General features: G+C 52.4%; 1 protein-coding gene across 17 annotated transcripts in view; it reads left to right on the top strand.

Annotated features, from left to right (window-relative positions):
• Positions 1-17,788, top strand: part of PPP2R2C (protein phosphatase 2 regulatory subunit Bgamma) — a 249,909-nt gene that overhangs the window by 95,469 nt on the left and 136,652 nt on the right. The window contains exon 1 of one of the 17 annotated variants that reach the window (XM_035294120.3): positions 2,167-2,619. The exons of 12 other annotated variants lie outside the window; for them this stretch is intronic. In XM_035294120.3, coding sequence (XP_035150011.1) covers positions 2,550-2,619 — 70 coding nt within the window. In that variant the 5' untranslated portion in view covers positions 2,167-2,549. Of the gene's footprint in view, positions 1-2,166; positions 2,696-3,355; positions 3,575-17,788 lie in introns of those variants that run through there. 4 more of the 17 variants (XM_003732533.5, XM_078367552.1, XM_078367559.1 and 1 more) reach the window with 4 other exon arrangements.

The following is a 17,788-nucleotide window of genomic DNA, read 5'->3' as shown; positions in this document are numbered from 1 at the left end:
GATGGAGGAGACAGTCTGGAGGAAACCAGACGCTGCTTGTGGTAGGGGTGGGGTTGGATGGGGTGGGGCCAGTGAGGAGGGGATGGATACAAGCCCTGGGAGTCCAGCCAGGTTGGAAAGACCAACCACTCCAGGGTCCCCAGCATGGCTCAGAAGCCAAAGAAAGGGATGACTTACTGTGTTGGGCCAGAGTGGGGCTGTTTTCATTGCAGTCCAGGACATCCCAGGAAATGAGGCTGATGCCAGCATAGGGTGGATGTTTTGGCAGAATTGACAGATGGGGAGAAGGGACCTCTCCATGATCAGAGAAGGAGGCTGAGGAATGTGCGGGAGGGTGGGTCCGTGTGATAACAAGAGGGCTCCCAGGAGGCCTGGCCCCTGCTGAGCAGGACTGGCCACCCCAACTCACTGGAGCCACTCCTGCCATCACATCCACTTTACAGATGAGGTTGGGCCTGGGCCCCTCTTGGCCAGGACTTGAACCCAGCCTGTCTTTCTCCGAGCTAGAGAGGCTCAGGGGTAGGGACAGAGAGTGGGGCTTAGTTTGGGAGGTGGGGCGCATGTAACAGACAGGTGTGAAAGAGAGAGGAGAACGTGTCAGGCTGGTGGGTGGGGGCCAATGTGGTGTCAGTCACTTTCCTCCAGGGTAGAAAGTGACATAGAACAAGCACCTCCTTCCGGCCCTTGCATTTACCTGGTCCTTGAATGAAGTCTGCACACCTGGGAGTTCCTGGCTTGTTCCACAGTGAAAAGGTAGAGGCTGGGGCGGGGCAGGGCAGGGCACTTGCCGAAGCAGGTGCTGGCAGAGCCCTGGGGCCTCTCCCCAGGCCCGCCCTAGCATTACACCCTGCAGAGTGCTGGCGGGGCTGGTAGGGGACTTTCATCTCCTCCTGGGTCTGTTCTGGGGATCTCAAAGGCACGAAAGCCCAGCTCTAGCTTCAAAAACTCCCTCTCACTCTCCAAGAAACCTGGGATGGCATCACCTTCCTCCGCCTTTCCCATGGCCCCACTCTCCCTGCCCCAATACCTCTGGACTCTCCTACCACCATTGCCATTTTGGAGAGCTTCATGGAATCCTCGCAAAACCATGTGAAACAAGTGGAGGCCGTTACAGACCAGCTCCTTCTCCCTGACCTGGAGCATGGGCTCCACTAACCGCTTCGACCTGAGTCCCTGAAACCCTGGTTACAGCAGTGGACTTACCCCTCTGAGGCAAGCCTCAGAGCCTCTCCCTTGCCAAGGAGGCTCTGCTGGGCTCCTAGAAAGGCCTGATGGTCTCTCACACCTCTGAAGCCCCCACTGGGGCTTGTGCCCCGTGCAGGGTGCTCGGATTCATTAGGCAGTGGGTCACAGTGGAGGAGGTGGCAGGCTGGCAAAACAGGAGGCAAATATTTTGAGGACCCACTATGTGACAGGCTGATGACTAGAGGGAGGGAGGGAGGTTCCTGTTTGGCTGAGCCGTGGATTTGGAGGGGAGGGAGGGAGGTGAGGAAGCATTTTCCAGCCTGGTTTTGGACGTACCTAGCTCTGTGTTTCTATAACTTTCTTACGGGAGAAGTGGGCATGAGGAGAGATTTCAGAGCTCTGCCTGGGGAGGCCCACCCACCCTCCAGCCATTTCGTCCACTGTTGCCTTGAGCCGTGCTGGACCCCCTCCACCCAGATTCTTCACATGCACTCAGCGCTCTCGAGGGGCCCCAGAACTTCTATGACCCACCCTCTTCTCCTAATGAAGGGGTCCAGCGTCCTTGCCCTCCCCCGAGTCCCCATTCTCCAGGTGCGCCCTCTTCAGCTGCGCCCCTGCTCCTTCCTTCCCAGTCCTTTCTGCCTCTGCCCTGCGAGACTGCCTTCCTCCTGCCCCCTTCCCAGTCCTCTCGCCCTTGGCCGTGTCTCCCATAACTGGTCACCTTGGGACCCAAGGTACCCTCCCCCAAGCTCAGCTGATCACCCTCTCCCCGCAAGCCGCCTGTCTCCTTCCTTCCTCCCTCCCCGGTGGCGTACCCAATACCAAGGTGCACACCAAGAGGGCCCAAGCACCGCGGTGCCGCCTCGGCTGGGGCGCCGGCTCCACCTGCAGGGCCGCGGGGGCGGAGAGCGGGCGGCGCGAGGGAGGGGCCTGCGACAGCGGCGGCGGCGGCCCCAGCCCGCGCAGCCCGGCTCGGCCCCCGCTCGGTCGGCGCAGCGCAGCGCCGCGCGCGTCCCCTCGCCGCTGCCGCCGCCGCCGCCGCCGCCGCAGCCAGGCGCACCGGCACCAGGCCCCGCCGCCGGGCGCACGGACGCAGAGCGCACGGGCCGGCCGGGATGCGCGCCTGGGCCCCGGCCCGCCCGAACCCGCGGCCGCCGCCCGCCCGCCGCGCGCTCGCCTGACCGCGGCGCCCGCCCCCGGCCGCCCCCGCCCGTCTCCCGGCCGCGATGCCCTCCCTCCGGGGCCCCGGCGGCCCGCGCCCCTGCTAGGCTGCGGCGGCATGGCCCGCGCGCCCGGCGCGACCTCTGCGGATTGCATCGGTGTGTGGCGGCGGGGCATGCCCAGGGCACCGGGCACGGCCTTCAATGGGCGAGGACACGGATACGCGGAAAATTAACCACAGCTTCCTGCGGGACCACAGCTATGTGACTGAAGGTAACGTACGTGTTGTCTGAGACCCCTCCGGCCGGCCGCGGCGTGGGGATGCCGTCGCACCGAATGCCCTCCGAAGGTTTGGACCGCGCGATGTGTGTCGTGTCCCCCCGCCCCACCCCACCCCACCCCATCCCACCCTGCCCGGGGCCCAGGAGGGAGGGAGTCCGAGGGAACCGGCCTCCGCTGCCCAGCGCCCGGACAGGGCAGCGCCCTCCTCCGCGACGCCCTCCGGGAGGCAGCTTTCTTCTCCCAGGCCAAGTGGCATCCTGATTCGGCCCTGACCATCATTTTTTAAAAGGCCATGCCTGTGGCTAATCTGGTGAAGAAATCCCGGGGAAATCTAATGGGTTAAAATCGTAGATTTGCCATTTCAGCCCTGCCCAAAGCCCACAGAATTTTCTAGGCTGCCCTGTCCCTGGTGAAGAAGAGGGACTCGGGGGAAAAAAATAATACATTGCCAGGTCCTCCCGGGAGGCCCGCCTGCCTGGGCCCCTCCCTGTCCTCCGGAGGCAGGGTCCCTGAGCGGGAGGGGGAAGGCGACTGGTTTGGGGCTGGCCTTTTTATTCCTGGTGAGTTATATTGAGACAGAAGCAGCTGGGCCAACTGTCGGGATTTTCCAAAAAAGTGGGACATGCCATCCCAAACAGGCCCTGTTTAAAACCCCCTAAGTTGGCCCTACAAGCCCAACCCCCACCCCCATCCTACCCCGAGGCTGGTGGGTCAGCGCCCCTTTCTTAGAGGCCTGGAACTTCAGGGGCTCTCTGCTCTGCCTTGCTGGGGGAACAGTGGGGACAGCTTCCCTGCGCAGACAGGGCCCGCGGAGTGACCCCGATGGAGGTTGGGGACCGGGAGGTCGCGGGGCCGCCTGTGCTGGAGCCCTGCCCGGGTGCAGGGACCCTCAGTCGCTAACCCGGGGGCTGTCAGTCGGGCCGCAGAAGTGTGAGCAGGTTCCCGGGTGGGTGCCCCAGTGGGAGGGGCCCCGGGCACCGGTCCCGCGGGGCAGGTGCGCGTGGGTGCCGGTGTCAGGGAGACCGAGTGGGCCGGGCGGCGGGGACCGGGCTTCCGCAGCAGGGTCTGCCTCCTCGAAGCCTGGCTCTGCCGGAAATGAGGCCGAGCCGGAGCCCAGCGGAGGCCGGGGGAGCGCAGCGCGGGCGCGGGCGGGCTCCGGGCGCCCAGGCCCGGGAAGCAGAGGCTGGGCGTGGGACCTGGGCGGAGGGTGGCTGCGGGGGCCGCGCCCGCTCCTGGCTGGAGAACCGCTGAGTCACGCTTCGCCGCCGGGGGTGTGCGGGAGAGGGGCAGGGCTGCCCGCGCCTCCGGCCCGGTGAGGCTCTGACCCGGCCGCGGCTTTGGGAGGCCCGGGGAGCTGAGAGCGGCCCTTTGTCGCCTGCCTTGGCCAGGCTGAGTCGGGATCAGCGTGGGTCGGGGATGTGCTTTCTGCTCGCAGCTTGCAGCGGCAGAGGGCTGGAGGAAGCCGCCGGGTTGCTGGCCGGTGCCCCGGTGGCCTGGCTCGGGCCGAGAGCGGATCTTGGCGGGTTGCCCCGCTGCTCCCGGGTACGCTGTGGTCTGGCTTCCTATAGCCAGCCTCTGTTTGCCAATCTCTACGTTGGGGATGATGATGGGATGGGGCCCAGGGCTCATTGTGGGACTAGGCGTAAAAAGGGCCATGGTGGACATTTTCAAACACGAATTTCCTCTGCACCCTGCCTGTGCTCCTCTCTTTCACAAATTCACCAGCTCTCAGCAGGGGACAGCAACCAGGACGGCACAGTTCCGGGAGTCAGAGCAGTGCTGTTCTATCCTTCCTCCAGACACCAGGCACTGTTTTATCCCTGGGGACTGGGCAAAGACTCCCTGCCCTTGTGCGGCCTGTATTCTATCAGGGAGCTGTGGGACCTTGAGGTCTGTCTTCTCACCAGGACTGTCTCCCCATCTGTAAAATGGGAGTGAATCCTTCCTGCAGGGTCTGGGGGTTTCTGTGAGGAGCAGGTGCAGTGGTGATGAAGGAGCCCTGTGCATTGCTAACGTGCAGCCGAAGGATGCCGAGCACCTGCTGTGTGCTGGGACCTCACACGGGGTTCACCTGTGCCTTATCCCCACCTTCAGATGAACAAACCGAGGCCTGGCTTTGTCCCTGGTCCAGACTGAGTGCCAGTGTGTGCAGGGCATAGGGCTTAGGTGCTGGGGATGCAGAGAGAGCAGGACCGGAACAAGAAACAGTAATAGTCATTATTACAGGTAGAATGATAGGAGAATTCTGGCCCCTCTAATTAAAAACACACTTTCACACTGTTGCATCCTGACTATATTTCATGCTCAGAGCACAGGGTAGGTCCCAGATTTGAATGTCAGAATGCCAGATGGGAGTCTTGTTAAAATCCTGCTTCTGACTCCCGACTTGCTGTGCAGCCTTGGCCACATTACTATGCCTTCCCGAGCTTCACTTTCCCTTCGTAAAGGGGGAAATAATAGTGACCTTTCATACAGCGTTGCTGGGATGATCAGTGATTTTGCTAATATAGAAAGTCCCTAGCACAGTGCTGGGCTCGTTGGGGGCATTTAATAAATAGCATTGTTATTATTTATATGCCTTGCAACTGGAAGAGCCTGTGGGCAAATAGTGCATGCTAAAACTCAGTTTGCAAAAGAACCAGGTGTATAAATTCCTGTTCTACCTGGTGGTTGAGTCTACACTCCCCCTCTGCACCCCAGCTACTCTGCTCTACCTCCTGTTCCTTGAGCAGGCCATTTTCTTTCTTGCCTCAGGGCATTTGCACTGGCTGTTCCTCTCCCTGGAATACCCACCTCCTGCCATTCTCACCACTGACTCCTTCTCATCCTTTGGGACCCATGTCAAATGTCATCTTTGCCAGTGGGAGCACTGCTTGAGTTCCTGAGTCTCTTGTAAAATCTCAAACATTTTGGGAAAAGTTTAGATTTTGTTAGTCATTTACATCTTGGTGTGAATTAGTTAGAGCAGGTTGGATTTTTTTTTTTTTTTAATTTTGGTGGCAGAGTTGAGGGGGCTTACTCTTGGCTGCGCTCAACCGCGCTGAGGGTTATGGTGATCATTAGGTGTGCCTGCAGGCCACCTGGGGGCACAGAGAACTTTGCATGAACTGGGTCAGGCTGTGGGGAGAGCAGTGCAGCTGATAGGGCCCTGGACCCTGGAGGGTGCTGGGAAGTCTCCATCTGGTTAGACATTTCTCAAGAGCTGGATGCAGTTCCAGGAAGGACTCTTCCTGGCTCTGTTCTTTTTTTTTTTGCAGAAGGCCCAGGACTTAGCTTTCGGGTGAGTGGAATAAGCGTTTCCAGACTAGACTGAACTTACAAAACCCATCCATCCTTCCTTCGCTTTGCACCATTTGCTAAGCATCCTCCTCTGGGCGGGCAGTGATGACCAAGACTCAGGAGCTCAGCCAAGGGGAGGTGCTTGAGGCCAGCCAGGTAGATCTTCTCTCTGGGGAGCAGCAGTCACTCTCACGTGCCTGACACGTAAGGCACTTCTGGAGCTTGCTTTTCAGCTGAGGCCAGAGGCACAACTTCCTCTCCTTTGAGCATCTCATCACACATTGTTGGACACTCGTGCTTTCTGTGTCCGCATAATGGAGGCACCCCTGTCTTCCTAACTCCCATCCCTAGATGTTGTGCGTGATTTCAGAGCAGTCTGTTTATTCCCACAGAGTTACCCTGATTTTACAGTTGGGAAAGCAAAGGGTGCTTGGGAATTGATAAGTCAGCATGGGGTCCTGGGCCTGTCTGAATGCAGCAGGCTTTCCTGCATGGAATTGTCTTAAGGTTTTGAACTGGTTGTGCCCTGGACACCATCAATTTTCTGACCAGGAAAGCACACTGAAGAGGCGGTGCTGCTGGTATGAGACTCAACATTCAGTGAAATTTACACCCTTATGGTGGACATTGCAACTGATCTCCCCAACAGCTAGTCTCTCTTCTCCCAGGGAGAACACATATGGTTCCTAGCAAGAGATCTTGGGCTATAGCTAGATCTGATTCGTGCAAGGGTGATCTCATTCCCCTTGCAGTACCTGGTTCCAGAATGGGTGTGGGAGTCAGTTCTGGAGGTTGAGTGGAAAGTAGGGAGAACCGCAGTTAAGTTGGTCCCTCTCTTGTCATGGGAACAGGGAAACCCTGTGGTGGCTGGCAGCCATCTTGACACCATGAGTGGAGCAAGTCTTAGACCAACACTGTTGATGGCAGGGCAGAGAGTGAGTGAGATCCAGGAAATCCACGCCTGATGTCCAGCCCACCTCTGAACTGCCAGTTACATGGAAGTCAAGTCTCTGTTACTTGCAGCCAATAGCACCCCAACTCACATAGTCTTGAGTGCTTATCAAGAAAACCAGGAGGTGGATCTGTAACCCACAGCTAAGACCTGACGTACATAAAGCCCAGAGGAATTTTTGCTTGCTTTTTTTTTTTGTTTGTTTTAGAGAGAGTCTCACTCTGTCACCAGGCTGGAGTGCTGTGCCACAGACTCAGTGAGTTCAAGTGATTCTCCTGCTTCAGCCTCCTGAGTAGCTGGGACTACAGCACACACCACCATGCCCAGCTAATTTTTATATTTTTAGTAGAGATGGGTTTCACCATGTTGGCCAGAATGGTCTCCATCTCTTGACCTTGTGATCTGCCCGCCTCAGCCTCCCAAAGTGCTTTGGTTACAGGCGTCAGCCACCGCACCCAGCCTGCTTTCTGTTTTAAGAATCTGCTTTCATTTCACTCAAGTCAGGGTTGCCAATTTCTGGTTTTCCATCCTCAGTCCTATTGAGGAGGTATTTTTGGCCAGATAAGAGAGTCTGAAATCTGGTGTTGGGTGTCGTGAGCTCCTGGTGGGGTCTGACCCTGGGTCTGTAATAGTGGGCAGGTCACACGGTCTCTCTGAGACTCAGTTTATTCGTAATAAATATAATCGGTAAGTGATGATGTCTATTCTTGAGGGGCCAGAGTTAGACTAGCCCTTAGGACTCTCATCCAACTGGCTAGCCCAACTCCCACCCTCAACCTATGGGGAAACTGAGCCTAAGTGGGCAGACATTAGTGGCGGCACAGAGGGAGATTAGGGAGAGTCAGCCTTTGACTTGTGAAAATCAACATGTCGACTGTTCAGATTCTGTGTTCCTTTTGCTTCCATTTGGAAATGCCACTTACATAAGCTTCGCTTGGGCTTCACAGTGGGTGTGGGCTCCATTTCAGTGGTGGGGTGTCCTCCATCAAATCGCATCAATTTCCCTGCACCGCTGGGTGCCCTGGGTTTATGTCGTGAGGCTCTAAGGAGCCAAGGCCATGTGGACTCGGAAGTTCTACACGTGTAAAAGGCAATTGCTGTCAATTTCCCCAAACCATAGTGTAGGCCAGCTCCTACGCCCCTGCTGTAAGCAATGTGCTCGTTTCTTTTTAATCAACCCTAGCTTACAGCTTGACGCATTCACAGAGCAGGGTTTTTCTCATTTTCTTTCTGGAGGATGGAAATCAAATTCTAATAAAATTTTTCCACTCCATCTCCTGGCTGTTGTTATTTGCTACAGTTTTTAGTGTTTCTCCTTAAAGCTTGCAGAGCTAAGGGGTATTTTGGTAAGAAGTGTTTAGGCCTTGAGACTGGAAGAGTCACTGTATGAAGTACTAGGCTCCATGGAGAGCATGGTGGGGAGTAACAGCAGGACAGTGAGCCCCTGAGAGTCCACCGAGCAGAGGGCCACACACTCAGCAGCTGGGGTATTTCCTTCCAGTCTTTTTTAAATCCCTGTGTCTGTTTTTAATGAAAGCTGTAATCTCTCTGTATCAGCAATTTTGAAGACTACTTTTCTAGCTTTGCATGATGAGAAGAATTTCCCAGGGCTTTGCTCCAGGGCCGGCTTCATGGGTGTGCAACCCATGTGGTCATCTAGGACCCACCCTCAGAAGGACCTGTGCTTGGGTTCATACTCTGCTGTTGCTATCTTGACAGTTTTAAGAATTTCACTTTGGCTCCTGTGTTTTGTAAGTGAAGTCTGTTGGGTCCGGGGAGCCTGGGAATGAGCAGAGGGGCATGTGCAAGAGACGAGTCCAGGGATCGGCGTGGTGCCTCCCACAGCACTCCTACCTGTGTTCACTTGAGCAGCTGAGCCCAACACGTGTTACATGCCCGTACACTGATGCTGAAAATGGTGACAGAGAAGGGAAGGGAGAAATAGGGCACCCCAGTTCCTTTTCCTCCTAGTCCTGCCTTGTTTATCACTGAACCAGGGGTAGAGGGTGTCAGTAGAATGTACATGTATCCGGAAGTGAAGTAGGAACAGTTGAGGCTGGGTGCAGTGGCTCATGTCTACAATCCCAGAACTTTGGGAGGCCAAGGTGGCAGATCACTTGAGGTCAGGAGTTCGAGACCAGCCTGGCCAGCATGGTGAAACCCCACCTCTACTAAAAATACAAAAAAAATTAGCCGGGTATGGTGGTGCATGCGTGTAGTCGCAGCTACCTGGGAGGCTGAGGCAGGAGAATGGCTTGAACCTGGGAGACAGAGGATGCAGTGAGCCAAGATTGTGCCATTGCACTCCAGCCTGGGCGACAGAGCAAGACTCCATCCTCAAAACAACAAACAAACAAACAAACAAAAACAGTTGACATAGTTTCCTAAAGTTTCCGCTGCTCTGGTTAGAACAAAATCCAGATGCAAAATGTAACGTGCATTTTGGTGAGTCTGTATGCCGGTTACATGCTCTTATGTTTGCATTTAAAGTTGGAAGTGCAGAGTAGAATGGTGAGTGATAAAACACATGCTAAGAGTTTAAGCTTTTTTTTTTTTTTAAAGTTTCAATTGACATAAATAGCAAAAAACACCATGACAACATATGGAAGACATGAAAAAGCTGTGTATCTTAGTACCTTTATCGAAGGTTTTCCTTTGCTTTTTGAAGAAGAGGCTTTGCATTTTAATTTTTCCCTGCTCCTACAAATTATAGGGTTGGTCCTGCTCTGCTGGAACTCTGGGTAGGATGAATTCCTTGGCCCCGCCTCCTAACCCCTTGGCTTTTGTGATTGGTGGAAATGGTGAGAACCTGCCATCCATTGGGCAGCTCTTCCCTATAGGGAGGGGTTACAATATTAAAGGTCCCTGCTCCTCTCTCATTCATTGGGTCCATAGGCCTCTAACTTCCGGGTCACTCTATAGGGGAGAGGCCAATAGTTCTCTTACTTTACAGGCTAGATGTTAGACCTGGCCCTCCCCACAGGACCAAGGGGTGGGGAGGTGGAGTAATGGCTGTAGCTCATTTTTTTCCCCTCTGGTTTATCATTAATAAAGCAGATTTTTGGATTTCTGTCTTGGGGCGGGTCTCTGTGTAGTCTCAAGTCCCAGCAAGGAAGAGAGGTGACTGGTTACCTTGGCCCCACCCCCAAGTCACACAGTACACATATTTACAACCATCATTTTATTGGCTGCGTACTATTCCTGTGATAGATATGTCATAGTTCAGTAGCTCAATTAATCATCTCCTTATGGCTAGATATTTAGCTTGGCTCTCCCTCCCTCCCTGCCTCCCTTCCCTCTCTCCCTCCCTGCCTCTCTTCCCTCTCTCCCTCCCTTCCTGCCTCCCTTCCCTCTCTCCCTCCCTGCCTCCCTTCCCTCCCTCTCTCCCTTCCCTCCCTGCCTCCCTTCCCTCTCTCCCTCCCTGCCTCCCTTCCCTCTCTCCCTCCCTGCCTCCCTTCCCTCTCTCCCTCCCTGCCTCCCTTCCCTCCCTCTCTCCCTTCCCTCCCTCTCTCTTTCTCCCATTCTCTCTCTTCCTCTCTTTCTCTCTTCCTCGCTCCCTTCCTTTCTTATTTTCATAACTAACACTGCAGGAATGAACACCATTTGTGTGTGGGAAAACCCCCTACTCTCATTGTTCCCCTTAACCCTGGAATGAGGTTCTTCAGAGGGAATTCCATACGTGCTATTTCATATAAAGATCACGAGCATTTTTAATGTTGTTGACATACATTGCCAAATGATTCTCCAGAAAGTTTTTCTCTTTTACCACATGCTGATCAACATTAGGTCGTCTAATTTGTTTGACCTTTGCAAATATCAAAGATGAAAAATATTTGTTGAAATTCACATCTGCATACCAATGAAGTTGAACATTTTTTCCTTTTGTTCAGCAGGTATTGACTGATCCCCATTATGTGCCAGGGCAACATTAGGTGCTAGACATACAAAGTTGAAGACCAGGGTTGTGTCCTCCTTGAAATGTGGACTCCCTCTCCCAACATCTTGGGTGCCACTGAGGGACCGAGCTGCTTCTCAGGAGAGAGTCTGGAGCTGCTGGAGAAGTGGGCACATCCCTCAGTACCCTGGAGAGTCCTGTTAGTTACACTGAGCCCTGCAAAGACAGACACCTCTCCAGTCAGCCTGTGGGCAGAATGACCCACGTGGACTTCAGGATGAAATAATTACAAAACAAACACAATGGCCATTATTATGACTCACCATTTATTGGCTACATACTGTAATACTATATGCCGGACATGAGGCTATGTGCATCTTACTGGAGATGCCCCAAACCTGATGTGTGTAATATTTCCCCATTTTACAGAGGAGAAAACTGAGGCTGAGGAGTTGCTCAATGTCCATAGTTTGTAAGGGACAGAGCTGGGTTTTGAATGCAGCCTGCCAAACCCACACTCTGGATTGCTACATTGATTGGCTGGGACCCACAGGGCAGGGACAGGTGGATCGTTTCATTCTGATTATGCACCACCCTTGGGAGGTTTTGGGATTTGAACCTAGACTGCCTGGCTTGGTGCTCTTGCTGTCTGTGTTGTGACGAAAGGCAACTGAGAAGGGTCAGCATGAGGAGAGACCCCCCTCTGCCGCGCAGGTGGATGGCATTGGCAGAGGCCACAGGTGGACAGGTGGTCCAGGCACTGAAGGTTAGGTGGTGTTTCTAGGTAGGGAGGTGATGATGTGCTGGGACATGGCATTCTAGCACATTCCCAGCAGGAGGGACAGTGTGTGCAACGTGGCATAACGCTTGTCCCCTGACAGTGTCCAGCTCCTCTGCTTGAGACCAGGAGGCAGTTTGTTAGTTGCCAGCTGGCCCGCAGCAGGACACACCTGGGGGCTCCTGTGCTGCCCAGGACAGGCACTGGCCTTTTTGCACAGTGGGGGCCATTGTCCACCAGAACCCGGGCTGAATGTCTCATTGAGGCAGAACAAAGGCTGCTCAGAGGTTCCCAGCTGGGGTGTGGGCTGCCACAAGCAGGGATGGGATCTCCAACTGGAGACCAAGGCCCTCCTCTGGGCCAGCCTGGCCTCCTGCAGCGCCTCCCCCACCGCTCCCCAGGACCAGGACTGTTGCTACTGGAGGCTGGACCTGGGCTTGGGCTCTCGGGCCTGGGCTCTGGGTCTGGCACAGCTGCTGTGCCCTTGGCAGCTTCTTCAGCCTCTGGGCAACTTCCCCATCTCTGAAGCAGAGAGAGCTCCCAACCACCAAGGCTTTCAGGCAGAATTGAATGAAATAGCGCACACTCTGTACGTTAATCTCAATAAAAGAGAGCGATTTCATGATCATGACTAGCTTCTGAATGTTTGTACAATTTCAAAAATGTCTTGATGCAGACTCTCAAATTTGTGCCATTCTGGGCCAGAGTGCACCTTCCCCACTCCCTCTTTCCCAGAGAAGGGAGAGGGTGCTGCTCCCTGGAACCCCTCATCACTCTGTGGAAGAGACTGCTGGCCAACTGTTATAAGAGAAGAAACTTCTTTGCATCTGTGAGAAATAGTCGACTGAACTGCTGCCAATCTATCAAGATCTTGCTGTACTTCCTTCATTTACTCTCCCCTGCTTTTGGCTAAAGAATTTTTAGGCAAATCCAAGACTCCTGTCATTTCCCCATTCCATCTGCAGGCATCTCTGAGTGTTGAGGGCATTTCTTATGGCCCAGTGCTGTTATCCCACTTCACAAAACATGTCCTGATTCTTTGTTACCTAAATCCTGGTCTGTTTTATGAATGCCCCCAGTTGTTCAGAATTGTCTCTTATGGTTGAGTCTTTGGCTCAGGATCCAAAGTCCTGCACCTGTGTTTGGCTGTTGTGTCCCCAGTCTTTTTTGATCTACACCTGGCCTCCATCCCCTTTTCAGGCCACCAACTTGTTCAAGACATTCGTTATTATTTTATTGTATTTTTTTGAGATGTAGTTTCGCTCTGTCGTCCAGGCTGGAGTGCAATGGTGCAATCTTGGCTCACTGCAAGTTCTGCCTTCCGGTTTAAGTGATTCTTCTGCCTCAGCCTCCTGAATAGCTGGGATTACAGGTGCCTGCTGCCATACTCAGCTAATTTGTGTGTTTTTACTGGAGATGGGGTGTCACCATGTTGGCCAGACTGGTCTCGAACTCCTGACCTCAAGTAATCCACCTTCATTATTATTTTAGAGATTACAGTGTCACCCCCACTGTCCCTAATTTATGCCTGGATTCCATTTGCCCTATGGGTCTGGAAGGCTGAGAAGCAATTGTCTGGACCTGGGCATTGGCCTTGGGTCTGCCCCTCTCTCCTCCAGGACCCCTCTCTGCAGAGTGGTGCCCTCGCCACTCCCTGGCTGAATGATCTCCAGTGAGCTGTCGAGCCAGGCTGCACCCAGGTGACTACATCTGAGCTGGGGTGAGCACGGCTGCACCACCCTCTGCGGGCTGTGGTGGGTGTTGAATGAGATGGTGCATGCCATGTGCTCCATGGGCCTGGTGCCTGCGAGTCCCTTTCTTACCCCCATGATGGGGACGTGGCAGGAACCAGGGCAGCCCCTGCCTGCCCACAGGGTGCTTACATTCTGTAGGGGAGACATCCCTCAGCTGGTCACTGCATACAGCAGGGCCAGCACTTTCTAAGGGAAGAGAGACGTTCTCTTGGGAAGTCTGGATGCTGAGGACAATTTGTTACTCTGATTAATACCAGTTACAAAGAAACCCCCACATTCCAGGGGCTTGATACCATAGAAGTTTATCCCCTTGTGACAGTTCACTGTGGATGATCCCAGTTGGCCAGGTCTCTTCCACAGAGTGGTAAGGGGCTCCAGACCCTTTTCATCTGTTGGCTCAGGCATCCTCTCCATTCTCTGGGGAAGAGGGTGTAGAGAAGGTGTACTCCCTCCTTAAACACTTTGGCCCATCAGTGGCACATGTCACTTCCCTTGCATTCCATTGGCCAGAGCTAGTCTTGTGGCCCCATCTTATGCAAGGGATGCTGGGAAATGTAGTCCCTGGCTGGGCAGCCCAGGGGCCACTCTGCAGTGGGAAGAACCTGCATCTTGGTGGATGACTTGCCATTTTTGCCACATGACCCTACAAAACAAACCTTTACCTTCTCAGACCAAAAAACCCTACTAAGAATCCTGCACCAGAGACACCCTCACTCAACCCCTGACCGTCCCTTCTCCCTCCCTCAATGTCCAGATGTGCACAGGGCTGTGAGACACAGAGTCCAGACTCATGTGGTGGCTAGGAGGTCAGGGATGCCTTCCTGGGAGAGGCGATGTCTGAGCTGAATCTGCAAAGCCAAATAGGTGGTGCCCAGGTGGATCAGGTAGAAGGATTCTGGGCCTTGGCTGCAGCAGGGGTAAAGGCTGGCATCTTGGGAGAGGGCATCCTGTATAGAGAGGGGTCTGTGGGCCAGCGAGATTTAGAGGATGTGTGTGGGCGGGATGGAGAGAGGAGCCGGAGGGGGAGGGGAAGTAGGAGGTAGGTCTGTTTGTGAAAGGCTTCAAATGCCAAAATAAGGAGTTTGGATTATATGTTACTGACATTGTGGAACATTTTTTCATTCACTGAAAAATGCTTTTTGAGCATCTACTGTGTGCGTATCCTGTTTTATAATCTTTAAAATTTTCCCTTAATGATATGAGAGCTTTCTAGGTTAGAAAATACACAGCTCCTTTGGGAGGCCGAGGTGGGTGGATCAAGAGGTCAACAGATCAAGACCATCCTGGTCAACATGGTGAAACCCCGTCTCTACTAAAAATACAAAAAATTAGCTGGGCATGGTGGCACGTGCCTGTAATCCCAGCAACTCAGGAGGCTGAGGCTGGAGAATTGCCTGAACCCAGGAGGCAGAGGTTGCGGTGAGCCAAGATCGCGCCATTGCCCTCCAGCCTGGGTAACAAGAGCGAAACTCCGTCTCAAAAAAAAAAAAAAAAAAAAGAAAATACACAGCTCATTGTCTTAGCCTGCTGGGCCTTCTGTAACAAAGTGCCACAGACCAGGTGGTCGAAACAACAGAAACTTACTGGCTCACAGTGCTGGAGCCTGGAGTCCAAGATCAAACTGTTGGCAAGACTGATTCCATCTGAGGCTTCTCTCCTTGGCCTGTAGGTGAACGTCTCCCTTCTGTGTCTTCACATGCTCTTTTGTGTGTCTATGTCCTGAGAGGGACACCAGGCATATTGGGTTAGGGTCCATCCGCATGACTGCATTTTACCTTGTTAAAGTTCCTTTTTGTCAAAAACAGTCACATTTTGACATTCTGGGGGTTAGGACTTTAACAAAGGAACTTTGGGGAGGGGGTACATTTCAGCCCATAGCACCCATCATCATAGCACCCATCATCATTGGTAATATCATTCACATGCTTCTACGTATTTTGATGAGTTCCATTCTGGTGAGTATCAGAAGTTATGATTGGTTTAGGATCATGAGCAGCATTTTGAGGGCATCTTTGCACCTTTTTGCATTCATATTTGGTTATTTCCCTAGGGTGTGGAATGGCTGCTTCTGAGAGTTTGGTCTTTCTGAAGTATCTTCGTCTAATGTCAACTTTTCCTTGCACTAGCAACTCCCTCTCCCCAGAGCATTGCCAGTGGTGACTAGATTCAACATATTTAATATCTGCCAATATTATAGTAAAAATTGCTCTGTTCTTTTTTTTTTTTTTTTTGAGACAGAATCTTCCTCTGTTGCCCAGGCTGGAGTGCAGTGCTGTAATTTTGGCTCACTGCAACCTCTGCCTCCCAGGCTCAAGCAATTCTTGTCTCTCAAGCTCCCAAGAAGCTGGGATTATAGTCTGTGTTCTTTTAAAGCAGTTTTCAGTGAGGCTGAGCTTCCTTTCTTGTATTTATTGACCATAGCATATATTCGATTGTAAGTTTTTTTGTGCACATTCTTTGCCTGTTTCTCTGCTGTCATTGTCATCTCTGTTGCAAATGCTGACCCCTGGTTTGCTGTTTCTGTTAGCATTGATTTTATGTGGTTAGATGTCACTTTCTGTTTCTGGTAGAATTGATTTTATGTGGTTAGATATCATGACAGATGTCATGACTCTTGTCTTGCTAAGCATGGATCTCCCACTCCACAATCATGAGAAGAACCAACAATATGGGGGAGGTGACACTGTGTAGCTTTGGAGGCTAAGTAAAAAATAGGTCATGTACTTCTGCCTTAGAGCCAGTCACCATATTGTGAGGAAGCCCAGGCAGTTTGTGGAGAAGTACATGCATAGTTGGACAAAGGCCCTGGTTGAGCTGCCTGCCTTGCCAGCAGGTGAGTGAGCCATCTTACAGGTAGAGCCTCCAGCCCTCAGCCAAAACATCCATATGGAACAGAGATGAGCCATTCCCACCAAGACCTACCCAAATTGCAGATTCATGAACCAAATAAATGGTTTTTGTTTGAAGCCATTAAGTTTTGAAGTGCTTTGTTACACAGCAATGGATAACTGCAAGGGTCATGGATTCCTGACATTGAATTCTGGGTCCTCCTCCTCCTCAGGGTGCTTGTCTAGATGTTCTGTTCTCTCCTTGATTCTGTGGGTTCCTCAGAGCCTTCCAGTAACGTCCTTCTTTGCTTGTGTTAACCTGGGTCAATTTCTATTGTTATAACTGACAGACATGGAAAACCAGCCCCAGCAATGAGAAGTGACCCAGCTCAGATCAGGAGGCAGGACTGAAACCCAGGCCTTTCTGAAACATAGCCCAGGGTTTCACCCCACAACATGTCAGTAGATGCCATTCATGCTTGGACATGCCTACTTCCGCTGTACCCTGCACCCCGCTCAGCACGAGCTATCTTCCAAAGGCCATTGCTGATTGTTTATACACACCTGTTAGTTCATGCACAGACAGCAAAGCACATAGTTGTGCTGCCTCCTTGCTTTCCTGCTGTTATCTGAATGTTTAAGTTCCCCCTCCAAATTCACAGGTTGAAATCCAGGCCCCCAGTGTGAAGGTATTTAAAGGTAGGGCCTTTAGGGGTGATGAGGTTTTCAGGATAGAGCCCTCATGGATGGGATTAGTGCCCTTATAAAAGACCTCGGAGAGCTTCCTTGCCCATCTGTCATTTGAGGACACAGCAGGAAGATGGCTGTCTGTGAATCAGGAAGTGGAACTTCAACGGACACCAAATCTGCTGTGCCTTGATCTTAGACTTCCAGCCTTCAGGACTGTGAAAAAGTAATAAATCCCTGTTGTTTATAAGCCGCCAAGTCTATGGTATTTTGTTATAGCAGCCTGAATGGACTAAGACACTCCCAGTGATGAGCCCGCATGACATTTTACACAGATCACTGAAAGAAGGAATTGGCTAACGAAGATAATGCTCAGCAAAGGCGTGAACAATGGTAATGCTGGGAGTGATATTTGAATTGGAGGTAAATGGAGTCATAGAAGAAATCCATGATCTTGGGAAGCTGAAGCTGGCCTTTGAGAAGCTATTAGATGCAGCCAGAGGAGCCGAGTGAAGGTGAATGCACTGATATAAACAAGGAAAGAGGTTAGGCCCCAAAGGATAGAGATGTCCCAGAGGGAATGAGGCTGGGGAAAATGTTAAAGGAACTCTTGAAGATACTTTACAGTGTTGAAAGCCCAAAGGATAAAATCTCAGAAGCTGATCTGGAGAAAGACAATTCTCCAAAGCACGGACAGTATGCTCTTTTGGTATTGTAAGGTTTATGATAATAGTAGCAAGCACTTTGCAAACTACTGTCAATATGTCTTTTACAAAGAAATAAGGCACTGGAAATCTCAATGTTTCTAATGCTTTAAATTACAGTGCACTAAATAAATATTAGTTGTACTATTTAGAAAAAAACTTTCCTGGCTGGGTGCTGTGGCTCATACCTGTAATCCAAGCACTTTGGGAGGTTGAAGTGGGAGGATCTCTTGAGCCCAGGAGTTGGGCAATACAGTGAGACCCTATCTCTTCAAAAACTAAA

Source organism: Callithrix jacchus, chromosome 3 (assembly GCF_049354715.1).
Source record: "Callithrix jacchus isolate 240 chromosome 3, calJac240_pri, whole genome shotgun sequence".
In the NCBI taxonomy this organism is placed as follows: domain Eukaryota; kingdom Metazoa; phylum Chordata; class Mammalia; order Primates; family Cebidae; genus Callithrix; species Callithrix jacchus.
This window is presented reverse-complemented; position numbering and strand designations above follow the sequence as displayed.